The sequence below is a fragment of the Bombina bombina genome, chromosome 5 (assembly GCF_027579735.1).
Source record: "Bombina bombina isolate aBomBom1 chromosome 5, aBomBom1.pri, whole genome shotgun sequence".
Taxonomy (NCBI): Eukaryota; Metazoa; Chordata; class Amphibia; order Anura; family Bombinatoridae; genus Bombina; species Bombina bombina.
Window position 1 is genome coordinate 958,520,766 of NC_069503.1, and position 14,575 is coordinate 958,535,340.

General features: G+C 33.9%; 1 protein-coding gene across 1 annotated transcript in view; it reads right to left on the reverse strand.

The window, feature by feature from the left end:
- LOC128661019 (aquaporin-4-like) overlaps positions 1-13,665 on the reverse strand; it is a 22,245-nt gene extending 8,580 nt beyond the window's left edge. The window contains exons 1-2 of the mRNA XM_053715162.1: positions 13,187-13,665; positions 194-358 (exon numbers count right to left, since the gene is read on the reverse strand). Of these exons, the coding sequence (XP_053571137.1) occupies positions 194-358; positions 13,187-13,552 (531 nt within the window). The 5' untranslated portion in view covers positions 13,553-13,665. The remainder of the gene's footprint in view (positions 1-193; positions 359-13,186) is intronic.
- Between the last annotated feature and the right edge of the window lie 910 nt (positions 13,666-14,575).

Here is a 14,575-nt window from a genome sequence, read left to right on the forward strand (position 1 = left end):
AAATGTCTTATTACACAAAATCACATTTTTCTATATTTATCTGATATTAATTCATATAAATGCCTACTTAAAAACGCTTTATTTTTATCTGTTCTATACAATACAGACTAATTTTCAAGAGTAGGATTCACCTTTAAAATGTCAAAGAAGAGACAATAATATATTGAAAAATCACTTTAGAGTTGACACTTACAGCAAAAAGATGTCCTATTGTAACAGACAACCCAATGATAAGTGGAACAGGAACTTTGATGTCTTTTCTTTTCTTGTCACATGATGCAAAAATTGTGAAGACCAGCTGGAAAGTGATTATAGCTTCTACAAGAAGTGCTTGCCCATGTGAAATAGTATCATGTTCCTATTAAAAAAAAGATAAATACATATTATAAAAAAGTGCTTGCCCATGTGAAACAGTATCATGTTCCTAATTAAAAAAAAGATAAATACATATAATAAAAAGTTTCAACATAAATATTGCTTAACCTCACCCTACAGACAAACAGTTAAAGAGTTCATTCTGCAATTTAAAGGTACAGGAAACCCCCACATTTTCTTTCATAATTTTGGTAGAACATACAATTTTAAACAACTTTTCAATTTACTTCTATTATGAAATTTGCTTAATTATCTTGTTATCCTTTGCTGAAGGAATAGCATTGTGCTACTTGCAGCAAGCTGAACACATCTAGTTAGCCAATCATGAGACAATTGTGTGCAGGCACCAATCAGCAGTTAGCTCCCACAAGTGTAGGATTTGTGCGTATTATTTTTCAAAAAGGGATACCAAGAGAACAAAGCACATTTGAAAATAGAAGTGAATTTAAAAGTATCTTAAAATTGCATGTTCTATCCGAATCATGCAAGTTTAATTTTGACATTCCTATCCCTTTAAACAACTTTTTATAGAAAGGTTTTTATTTATGTCTCTATGCATCAGAAGTTGTAATAATTTAGACATTTAATCAATACTTCAACTGCTAAGAATAAATCAGGGTGTTGCCTGTGACGTAAATGTGAACCTTTGAACACAGAATACCTCAGATAAGTATGCAACAAGTGATCACAAAAAATCTATTAAATGATACCAAATTAATATAACTGACACCGTTACAAATAAAGAAAAAGAAGGTGAATAGTGCATGCAACCATTAAAGGGAGATTAAACACTACATACATGCTAAATAGTATTATACATTCAAAGCAAAGATTAATTTGAGCATACTATAAAGATGTATTTTATAAATTATATTAGCTGTTTAAATATTGAAAAAAACAAGTGCATAGTTTTAGTGTGCATAAAGCAAAAGGCACAGACAATAGTGTAACTAGGTTTCCTTCTCTTCTGAGGCTAATCAATGATAGATATATGAGTCACAAGAGTGTGCAGCCATTGATTGAGTGAAATAAAGCAATGTGTTAAATTTGGAGTCTGCACTTCCACTAATAGATATTGGGAAGCCACTAATTTTCACATTTAAATTACAAGAAAAGAGAGAAAAAAAAAAAAGTATATTATAAAGTTATTTTCCCAACAATATTAAACATTTTCATTTCATTGTGTTTAATTTCAACTTAAAAGCATCATTTATTTTGCATACTTAAAAAGAGGCTATTAAAATGGAAAATGACATTTTCGACACTATATTGTAATGTAGTAATGTAGGTGTATTTCCTTTACATCCATTACCTGCATAACAAGATAAATAGCTCTAACACTATAATTTGTCTCACAGTACCGACAAGCCTTCTTACATAATCCTGCCAGAGGGCGATAGAGAATAGGGTCCTAAGTTAAAGGGATACTAAACCCAAAAGTGTTTCTTTTATGATTCGGGTAGAGTAGAGCATGCAATTGTATACATTTTTTTAGTTTACTTCTGTTCTAAAATTGTCTTTGTTCTCTTGGTATCTTTATAGGAAAAGCACGAATGAAAGCTTAGGAGCCGGCACATTTTAGGTTCAGCATATGAGTAGCTCTTGCTGATTGGTGGCTAAATGTAGCCACCAATCAGCAAGAGCTACCCAGGTGCTAAACCTAAAATGGGCTGGGTCCTAAGCTTTCATTCCTGCTTTTCAAATAAAAATACCAAGAGAAGGAAGAAAAATTGATAATAGGAGCAAATTAGAAAATAGCTTAAAATTGCATGCTCTACCCGAATCATGAAAGAAAAAAAACTGGGTTTAGTATCCCTTTAAGATACAAAATCCTGATCCCAAAAATTAAAGAAAATCCGAATCCAGTGACCCTTCTCCTGTTTACTTGCAGCTCCCAGGTATTCCTAAATTTTGAGAAAATAGACAGATTGAAGTGTAGAATCAAGTGCCAAGCTATGCTATGCCAGCTTCCAAATAAACCCAAGTAATACTGAATGTTTTATCTTTGGATAAAAGAAATAGAATAGCAGCATGCCATGCAGTAGTGGTGTAAGGAAATAATATTAAGCTTATTGTTCCTGTTTAACTTTATTTTGCTTGGTAATATAAATATCAACAGATAATATCAACAAATATATTTTTTGTCTTTTTTAGTAAAATACAAATGGACCCACTTCCACTGCATTCTACTAATATCCCTGTCAATCAACTAATATTTTGTATTTTGCATATGATTGTAATATCATTATCAGTTGGTGTTAGCTGTGATATTATGAGAGCTTACATGTTTACATTTGCTTTTTATTGTTACATAGCTTTTCCCTTCTCTGAAAATTAGATGTCTAAAGCCATTTATGTTTGGGCTGGCAGGATTGTTAAACCAGTCTTTATTATGATTGCATCAATAACATATTGACTGGTATGATCATGTTCCCTGTTGCTCGCCACAAGTGGTCTACATATAATGCAATTTTGAATGACCACAAGCAACAGCTGTTTAGCCAATACTGGAGTATCTATGTAACATTGCATTAAACACTGATCTCCCATGACAGAAACCAACTGCATGAAATGACAGTTTAGTTCACAGATCGCATAAAACTCATCAGTTTTATTACTGACATAATATAGACATGATAAAAATAATGATAAAAATAGATATATGTATTGACTCAGCATTATCTTTGAACTTTCAAACATTGCACAAATAACTCAATAAATGGGCCTCCTGATCAAATTACCCTTGGCCTTGGCCATTAAGGAAGATATTGCACATCAAATAATTTTATTTTATTACATTAATTTACCAAGGTCTTATGTCATATACTTATGACGCTCCAATATTTTCAAACAGTTATTTCCTCTAAGCATATACATGTATTAGAGCAATAAACTTCATATACTCAAGCTTATATAACTTTAAGAAGTTATTTCCTTAATAACTTATACATGTATTAGAAGAATATATTTGCCTGATCCCCCTTCAAAAGATTAGAATTTATTTGCAACAAACAGACATTGCCTTAAAAAAATTTGAATACCCAAAAATATATGACACCTTTAAATTCTAGCATTCTATCCTGCATACAACATACAGAACCCACACCCATACAGATTTCTCATTCTACAGATACTATCTGACTATGAGATACACACAGTATTAGCATTATACCTGTGCATATCATAAGATAGGTCATTTTGTGTTTTTAACAAGTCCATTTTATTTTAATGTATATAAATAAAGGTTACATTTTAGTTCAGTTTAACTCCACACCATGACTTCCATGATACAATCAGGGAACATGAAGTGCTAATAAGTGCATACTTTGGGACAGAATCTTCTGACCTTTTTGTTTGTTCAAATTGAATCATTTCACAAGCATTCTAAGGGCCAGATTACTAGTGAAGCACTATTTAGTGCTTTCTCTCGACTGCTAATTGCTCTAGAAGTAAACTTTTTGTGCGCTTGGTTGCGCTCATTTTATGAGTTGAAAGTAAAAAGTTATCGCTTTCGCGCTAACCGGACCAAGCAAGAAGTCAAACTTACAATTTACAATAGTGAGAAGAAAAACAACTAACACCCCACTCTCAAGCTAACCCGATTGCATATTCTCAAGTGCGCTAACCCGACATGAAAATATGAATATTTTACATTTCAATGTTCTTCTCATAGAAGAATATCTTCTATTTATCCTTAAATACATATTTCTACATACATCGGATGTTTTGTTGGCACAATATGTATCTATACTAATATATAAATGATTATACATAGGTATAGAGATATATGTATATATATATATATATATATATATATATATAGCAATAAGAAACAAATTGCAGAGACTTTTTGCAGATCCAAAACTCGATTTATTTCAGTTTAAAAATAAAAATCCATGAATACATGATCAGAAATCGGCATGTCTCACAACTCCAACAAAACTTGTGAAAAAACTGCTGCTGACATGTTTCGCCGCTTACGGCGTAATCATAGCTACAGGTAAAATCCCTGCTCACCTATTTAAGGTGGCTGGGAAAATCCAATTGGTTAAAATTTAATTGGCAAGTTTAAGCTGGAATAAATACTTAACCCCATGTGAACTGTGAACACTTAGAGAGGAAATATCTTTATATTTATATTTCATTTCATTATATGGGTTTGTTTTTACTTTTGCAAACTGCTAAAGAAATTTAATTTTAAACCTTGATTAAATGCAAAGCGAGTAATTCATTATTATAGTTTACACCAGATTACCTGGAAAAATAGAAGGATGGGAATTATTAACCCAGTGTTCACATTTAACATGAGGTATATTTATGATGCCCATTATTACACAATGGGGATTCGTAACCACATAATTTTGGTGAAACATATCACACAAATTTGGCTTATAAGAATAACTTAAAGCCATTCTAACTAGATGCAGATTTATACAAAGAGTTAAGAATAAGTGGTTTCTGAATTACAAAGACAACTGAGGAGATTTTATGAATGTTTTATAAATGTTTACAAATATGTTTTGAGAATATTTTATCTAAGATATTAGTTATTCTAAAATTGCAATGGTTCTAGTGGGAAAAGTTAGAGTTATAGACTCATCCTAAATGGTAGGCTTACTATATTATTGTATATTAATATTAGTATTTAGTGTAAATATTACTCTTGTAATTTATAATATTCCTATACGTCAGGCCAATACAAGAGAGGGAGATGAGAGGACCACATGATTATTTCCAGAAATTAATTAGATCATATTCAGAGTTCAGACCCGAAGGTACTCGGGTCTGAAGTCTAAAGATCCAATACATCTCTCTCTTTTGTAGTAACCGATCACGATCACCTCCTCTAGGTGGACAACATACTCTTTCAATAGCCTGCCATCTAAGACTTTTAATGTCCTTATTGTGGCATCGTGAAAAGTGTTTCACCAGAGGTGTACTAGCTTCTCCTGCTTGAATTGTGGACAAATGGTTGCGAATGCGTACCTTTACTTCATTTGTTGTTAAACCTACATACTGTAGGTGACAGGAAATGCAGGTCAGTACATATACAACATAAGTTGAGGTACATTTCAGGCAACTAGTGATGGGAAAAGTTTCACCCGTAACTTCAGATTTAAAAATGTTAGATGCCAAAATGTACTCACATACCCGACATTTCTGTCTGCATTTGAACAGACCCTTATGGGTTAACCAAGCACTCGTCGGTCTGTTCAATTCAGGCAAGGATGAAGGAGATAATGCATTAGCCAAAGTCTTGGCTCTTCTATAGGAGCATCTTACACCAGCTCTGACACATGTCTCCAATTTGTCATCCGCAGAGAGAAATGCAAAATGTTTCTTAATTATCTTACATATTTCAGTATATTGCGAACTGTAATCGGTGACAAAGGTTACACCTTGGAAAGATGTGTCAGTGCTGGGAGATGTTTTTAAGTGTCCCTCGACTAAGCTGTTCCTATTGAGCTTCTGAACTTCTTGTTGAGCTCTATGAACAACATGGTTAGGATATCCTCTTTTCTTTAATCGATTGCTGAGTTCAAACGATTGTTCCTGGTAAGTGTGATCTAGAGTGCAATTGCGTTTGACCCTTACAAATTGTCCCTTTGCAACAGCAAAAGGAACATGCTGAGGATGACAGCTGTGGGCATGTAGCAATGCATTGCCCGCTGTGGGCTTACGATAGATTCTACTAATGATTCTACCTTGTTCAGTACCCTCCAATGTGATATCCAGGAAGTTAGTGGTATTCTTACTTAACTCAGAGGTAAATTTAATACCAACATTGTTATTATTCAGAGAGTCAACGAATTCCGAGAATTCTGAGTCCCCGCCACACCAGATGAGGAGGAGGTCATCAATGTACCGTCCATAAAAATGGATCATATGTCTGTAGGAGTTACTATCTCCATAGATGTGGGACAGCTCCCACCAACCCATAAAAAGGTTGGCATAGGAGGGGGCAAACTTAGCCCCCATAGCTGTCCCACACCTCTGGAGATAGAACTCCCCCTCAAATTTGAAATAGTTATGGGTGAGCAGGAAACGCAGAACTCTCAGAATGTACTCTTGGAAGTTTTCACTAAAATCTGAATAATTTTTAAGAAAAAATGCCACTGCTTTCGCGCTAACCGGACCAAGCAAGAAGTCAAACTTACAATTTACAATAGTGAGAAGAAAAACAACTAACACCCCACTCTCAAGCTAACCCGATTGCATATTCTCAAGTGCGCTAACCCGACATGAAAATATGAATATTTTACATTTCAATGTTCTTCTCATAGAAGAATATCTTCTATTTATCCTTAAATACATATTTCTACATACATCGGATGTTTTGTTGGCACAATATGTATCTATACTAATATATAAATGATTATACATAGGTATAGAGATATATGTATATATATATATATATATATATATATATATATATATATATATTGAAATATCTGTTTATAAATACTTAGAACATATTCTGCTATGTGCAGAACATTGGAATGTCAAATATGTACAGTAAATACAAAGTTAAAACATTTAATAACTATGAATATTGCATAAATATGCTATTTCATGCTTTTATCTTCTTAAGTGCAAAGGGCTCCAATGCACTTACATATATGTCTTATGTGTGTACATATGTATTTATGTGTTTATATGTGTATATATGGCTATAAATACATACGTATACATATTTAAACATAGATATATACATACATATACATATTTAAATGTATGTATCTCAATGTTAAAGCCTTTTGCCTGCCTTTTATATAATTATATATAGGAATATAATTTACATGTATATCAATGTTGTCCTGGAATTCTGACCATAGAGGCTCTTAGCCATATCAATACTCTTACATATATAATCCTAGCGAACTAATTTTAATTCCCTGCATATGCTCAATTGCACAATTGTTTGAAGTATCTGCCTATTTTTTCCCTTCACGCAATAGAGCCTGATTCTTTTAACTCTGCTCACATAGATTACATCTATCTAGTACTTTCTATGACTTTCAAATGACTCAAATGGCTTCTTTTAATCTCTCCCCCCCCCCCACTCGTTCTCTAATTAATGCAGAGAGGTGTTGAGGCACATCAGACCCTCCTATCAAAACCAGCATAAATGACCTACACACTCTGACCGCACACACTTTGGTATGATAACCCTCAAATTTACAGAGGTCAATATATAGCGCATTCTATATATGTCTTGCTTAACTCACTCTCTAACTATCACCTCCCCACCCATAAAAATGAGCCCCCTATTTTAGGAGGACTAACTAGGCGGTTTATCTTGCCTATACCGCACCCTACCTACTGTTTTCAGCTACTGCCTAAGTACTTACTCCTACATAGCACCATAGTGATGAATCTATAAGCCCTACCTAGATCAGCAGGACTGATTATTATTACCTGTCAACTAAATATATAATCTTAAAACAGCTCTTGGTTGCCTCTCTGGAGGTGTTAGTTCTAGTGTTTCACTATAGATTCTATTTATCACCAAGGGAGTATATACGATATCACATTATATATTATATTATATACTTTATATTCTATTCTATACCTTATTAGTTTTAAGGAAGTTGATATTTGTTCGCATAATAAGAAAACTTAAGGTTGATTTAATGTTATTTTGCTAGAAGTGCAGTACTGTATTATGGTTATCTTGCAATGCTATGTATCACAATGACCTTGTTGATTGTTGTCATCTGTTTTATACTGGCTGCGTATTCGGCAATTTTGTACTGTCTTTATTTATTTTTTCTTTCAACCTCAATAAAAAGAAAAAGAAAAAAAAACAACATTTTATAAGCACAGTATTGAGGTTATTCCCCACCTCCCTCTAGTCATTGCTGCCACCATGTTGAAATCTAGCTTTCACTATTTTCCAATGCTGACCTGTTTGCACATGTGCAGCAACTCTCTTTCAAATACCTGCAGTGTAACCTATGGTCCAAAATGACAGCAGCTTAGAGAGAGGTGCATGAAAGTATTTAATATCCCTTTATTAATGTTATGATTGTACATGCATAAGCATAACAACATAGAGAACAGAGCTCTTGTGCACAGCTATTGTCTATAACAGTAAAAATGACACAGTAAAGTTTTACAGGGTGGTTAATACAGAATTCCTGGAAAACCTTTTTCATGCCAATATTTAGGTTTTGTCTATGAGAAGAAAAAAACACAAACACACATATAATAAAATGCAACTTATTCAAGACTCACTTTGCGGTTCCTATTGGGTCCTGTTTACAGTGTGCTTTGTGTGCTACAGAGTGCTTATTGTAAAAAATGTAACCAAAATCTATTTTGACTTCTCAATAAAAACCCTTACTGTAACTAAAAAACATGTCACTGAATTAATAGTTACAATGAGTCAATGAGTCCAATCCTTATATTTGATGTTGTGTGTGTGTGTATGTATCTCTTTGTGTGTTTATATATATATATATATATATATATATATATATATATATATATATATATATATATATATATACACTTTGCCAAAATTAAAACAATCTTGTATAAAGTTATCAAGGAGGAACAGTAATAGCCTTAAAGGGCCACTAAATCCAAAATCTTTCTTTCATGATTCAGATAGAGAATAGAAAATTAAACAACATTACAATTTACTTCCATTATTTATTTTGCTTCATTTTTTAAATATCCTTAGTTGAAGAAAAAGCAATGCACATGGTGAGCCAATCACACAAGGCTTCTATGTGCAGCAACCAATCAGCAGCTAGTGAGCATATCTAGATATGCTTTTAATCAAAGAATATCAAGAGAATAAAACAAATTAGATAATATAAGTAAATTAGAAAGATGTTTAAAATTGCATTCTCTTTCTAAATTATAAAAGAAAAAATGTGGGTGGCATGTCCCTTTAAGGGTGACTCATCAGCAGTTTCCTGTGTGTAGTTGAGCAATCTTAAGAAGGGCAAGGATAAGGTGTGGCAAAGAGTTCTACATGGATATCTAGGAATGACAGATTTCAAAGAAAAAATAACCTAGAATCATCAGAATAGTATGGAATTATTCTAGAAGAGTCTATAGGTTGTTGATAACATCATGTTGAAATGTATAAAAATGGTAAAAAAAAATCCACATTTTTCAATATCATTAATAGAATGTACTAGTATTTGGCAAAGGTCTATTTATATAAATATTAAATTAGTTTTTATTTAATTTGTGAGATGAAATGTAAGCAGAATATTTTCAAAGATTTTCTTACAGGATGCCCAAATGTTAGAGAAAATCTACCCAGAAAAATAGTAATTGAATAGTAATTGAACGTTTATACTTTGTGACTTATTGGTCTTAAAAATAATACTTATGCTAAATGCAACATTTTGAATATAGTACTTAAGATGTTTTAGAATATATGGTTCAAGTACTGAATTGTAATAGCTCCTTTGTTATAACTAATAGCCAACAGATTCCTAAAAGGTATTCAGCATGTAGCCTTCTGTTGTATTGTGTTTGGCCAGCCACTTCTAATTAGCTGTGTAATAATTCTTCAAGCAGCAAGAAACAAGCAAATACCAAATAAGCAGGGGGAAAATATTATGTAAACTAAATAAAATTGGAAGAGATCATGTATGTGTATTAGTCTGGGTCTGTACAGAGATGCACCACTGACAGGTAGATATTAGTACTTGTGAGAGTCAAAAAAACCTTAAATATATTGCTAAAATATTGTCTATTTGTCGATTATCTACATATAATTAGTAGTATTTCTAATATGTGTTAAGGGAACATGAACCCCCGATTTTTTCTTTTGTAAATGAGATAGAACACATTAATTTAAACAACTTCCTAATTTAGTTATATTACTTAATTTGCTCCCTTCTCTTGATATCCTTAGTTGAAAAGCATACCTAGGTAGGCTTAGGAGCAGGAATGCACTACTGGGCGCTAGCTGTTGATTGGTGGCTGTACATATATACCTCTTGTCATTTGCATACTGATGTGTTTAGCTAGCACCCAGTAGTGCATTACTGCAACAAAGGATTCCAAAAGAACGAATCTTGGAAAGTTGTTTAACCAATTGGATGCACATGTCGACCCATGGCAATCATGCACATCCCTTGCCCCGTTCGTATGAGGATGAGGACCATAAAAGAGGTGTCTACTCTTTCTAGCACAAGCAGGATGAGAGAGGGGCTCTGTTAGGATCCACTTCCCTCAACCTCCACTTTATATACTGTACCTGCTTTTTTAGCTTATTGCCATTTTTCAGTGATCACCTAATTTTAATTGAGGGGTCATATGCTCCTGTAATTTTCAGATTATCAATCATCACTCGTAAAGCTGCAATAACCTGCAATTTAAAGGACATTTTAACCATAGGGGGAGGGGGGCTCAAACAGAGCTTCTATCTCCCCCTCTATTTGTGTTGGAGGAACAATGACCTTATTTAAAAGAGGGAAGTCTGCCCTTTCATATAAAAGGTCACTTGTCTTTCTAGAAAAAAAATGGGAGTAATAGGGGCTCCATTAGGGAAGCCCACCCCCTCAGGGAAACAGCACAATAAAGTGCATCTGTAGGTTATTGCCTCTTTAAGGACAAACACCTCCATTTTAGAGGGTTATGTGACGAAGAAAATTGGTCCCTTTAAATGAGGGTTTATACCTCGATCTAAATTTCAGGTGAACACCATGGTAACTTTAAGAGCCCCTATTCCCCATAAAACAGAGAGAGGTATGAGACTCCAGTTTAGAAATAGGGGAAAACATTCTTTCTTCCAATTGCAATCACCTGTCTAACTAATATAAATGTTCTGTATGGGGGCAGTTCTAAAGGAGCCGCTATCCCTTAAATAAGGGGTTTTATGTCCCTTTAGATAGCAGATGATTTCTCTGGGCAATAAAAAGGGCCCTAGCACCCGAAAATAAGCACTGCAGTTGGCTGTGACCGCTCTTTTGAAAAGGGATCACACGCTCATGGCATCAGTGGATCACTTGACAGAACCATAGGCATATGACACTGCATCAGGTGGGGTATCAAAAGCAGCAATCCTGCTCTTTCAAATGAGTGGCCCTGTGTCCATCATGCTGCCAGCTGATTATCATAACAATGACAAATACCTCACAGCATTGGTTCTATTTTGGGGGTTGTGACAATTTGAAGGTTTATTGACCTCTTATTATTTAAATATATCACAAGACCCCTTATTTTAAAGAGTGAGCTCCCATGATTCAAATAAAGGGTTTCATGTTTTTATAGCTATCAAGTGACCATCATAGTAATAATGATAATCTGGCACATGGCTAGATAGTTTATGCCAACTCAATTTCTGTATAAATTACAAGATGGTGCACTAGGTCACAAATAATAAATTTTATCTTCTGATTTTCTATTATTAAATGTTATTAAAAAAAATAGATATGAAACCCTAAAGTTCAACGTTTTGGGAAGGTGAACTGATGTAAATTTGGGACCACAAAGTTTGAAATAATTAGGAAATAATGACTCCTGTTCTGTTATATATTATGTATGCCTTATGCCATAGAAAATTAGACAAAAATATTATGTTTTGCATTTTATATGGTTGCATTTTATTATAGATATGTCTGCCAACTAAAATTATTTTCTAAAAAAGCAAAAAAAGTATAATTTGTGTGGCTACTTCACAGAAAAAAAGTTGAAATGTGTAAACGCAATGAGGAAGAAACAATTAAAAACAGCTCTAGAACAGGGGTGTGAGAATGGATCGGCACTGAAGAGTTTAAATTTGTATGTTCTGAATTGTAAAATAAATAATTTGGGTTTCATGTCCCTTTCAATGTACAATGAAAAAAATCCATCATGGCCTCTGAGGTGCAAAGAATGAAGACAGTTTTTCTTAACTGCTTCATCATTGTGCAGCTTACATACATATATATTCACACACAAAACTGTATGTCCCAGGTGATCAGACAACACAAAATGGTCTTGTTTATGGTAAATAAAATATTTTCTAAGAAGTTATGTAACATGTGAAGAGAGAGTGAATATGTGGCAGACGTTCACATGAGACCTTGAGTAAAAAAAAACTTGGATCAAAGAAACTCTAATTTTAGTGAATCTACAGAAATATAGTAATATAACTTTGTATATTAAGCACTAAGAATACAATAATGAGAGCTTGAAATTCTTATTTCTTTTGGGCTGGCAAATGTTTTTGAGAGCAAGTTCAAGTCTTAAAAAAGTCTCCCCGGCAGTATGGTGCTAGTGGATAACAGTATGGCAGTAGTGCAAGTTCAGCACTGTATGTCACATGGCAGCTTTTTTTTATTACATGACATTGAGGCCAAGTTTTCCAAAACTTGCTACCTCTAGATCTTAAAGGGACAGTCTACACCAGAATTTTTATTGTTTTAAAAGATAGATAATCCCTTTGTTACCCATTTCCCAGTTTTGCATAACCAACACAGTTATAATAATATACTTTTAACCTCTGTGATTATCTTGTATCTAAGCCTCTGCAAACTGCCCCTTTTTTCAGTTCTTTTGACAGACTTGCAGTCTAGCCAATCAGTGCCTGCTCCCAGATAACTTCTCGTGCACGAGTACAGTGTTATCTATATGAAATACGTGAACTAACACCCTCTAGTGGTGAAAAACTGTTAAAATGCAATCTGAAAGAGGTGGGCTTCAAGGTCTAAGAAATTAGCATATGAACCTCCTAGGTTAAGCTTTCAACTAAGAATACCAAGAGAACAAATCAAAATCAAAGAAAAGAGATTGTCAGAGCTAAACAAGAGAACTTTTAGTTTAAGTTAACACTCATACAATATATGATGATACATACCTTTGTGATTCCGACTGGCCATTTATCATGTGGTGTAACAAGAGCTATAACCCCAGCCCCAGCTATAGCTCCCAGGCACTGAACAAGTATGTAGAATATGCCTTTGGCTATTGATATTTTCTTGGTACAGATCATTGCCATTGCAACTGCTGGATTTAGAAAGGCTTCGCATATATGTCCAAAGCAATGAATTAAAATGGCTATGCTTAATCCAAAGCAAAAGGCAATGTGAGTGTCACTTGGTCCTGGTACATTGAGTCCTGCTGTTGACCCTAAACTTACAACCAAAAAAAGAAAAACTGCCACAAACTCCCCTGCCATAGATGTCCAGAACTCCCTGGTCCATATCCCCTTGAAGGCAGTCATTTTAGAATACTGGCACTGAAGAATGCTGGTAGTTCTTTCTGTGGAAACTATGGAGATCCTGGTCTGCCTAGGAAGCAAATATTTTTTTTCAGGTAGGGGTCGAGGTATTTGTTCAAGGTAGTAGAGAAACAAGTTGAGCAAGTAATGATGTGTTGATGACACACCCCCTTACTAGTAAACCAGACACATCTTGCAAGTTTTTTTTCCCCTTGAATACCTGTAGGCATGTGAGGTGCCTTTATGAGGCAAGGCTTGTGAAAACAGTGACAGCATAGAAACCTGAACTAGCTATCAGTATTCAGTATTGATCACACCCATATCATTGTACCTGTCTGTAGGGATGAAACATAAATAGCCTAGAAGCATTAATACAGATTCAGATAGAGTGTGTAATTTCAAAAGACTTTATATTTTACTTCTAGCTGGTTATTGGTGGCTACAATCATATCAATCTGACCATTGGCTTTCCAGATGTGTTAAGCTAGCTCCCAGTAGTACTTTGCTTCTCTGGAGCTAGCTTTAGCTAAGTGTGTAAACAAATAATTACATGCAAGTAATAATGCAATAATAAAATGCTCTCACACATTATAGAATTTTCTTTTTGCAGTGTTAAGTCCCTTTAACCCCTTAATGACCACAGCACTTTTCCATTTTTTGGGACCAAGGCTATTTATAAATTTTTGCGGTGTTTATGTTTAGCTTTAATTTTCCTCTTACTCATTTACTGTACCCACACATATTATATACTCGCCATTAAATGGACTTTCTAAAGATACCATTATTTTCATCATATCTTATAATTTACTATAAAAAAATTATAAAATATTAGGAAAAAAATGGACCCTCCCCTCAAAATTTGATATACATCTACAACCACCAAAAAACACCCATGCTAAATAGTTTCAAAATTTTGTCCTGAGTTTAGAAATACCCAATGTTTACATGTTCTTTGCTTTTTTTGCAAGTTATTGCGCAATAAATACAAGTAGCACTTTGCTATTTCCAAACCACTTTTTTTCAAAA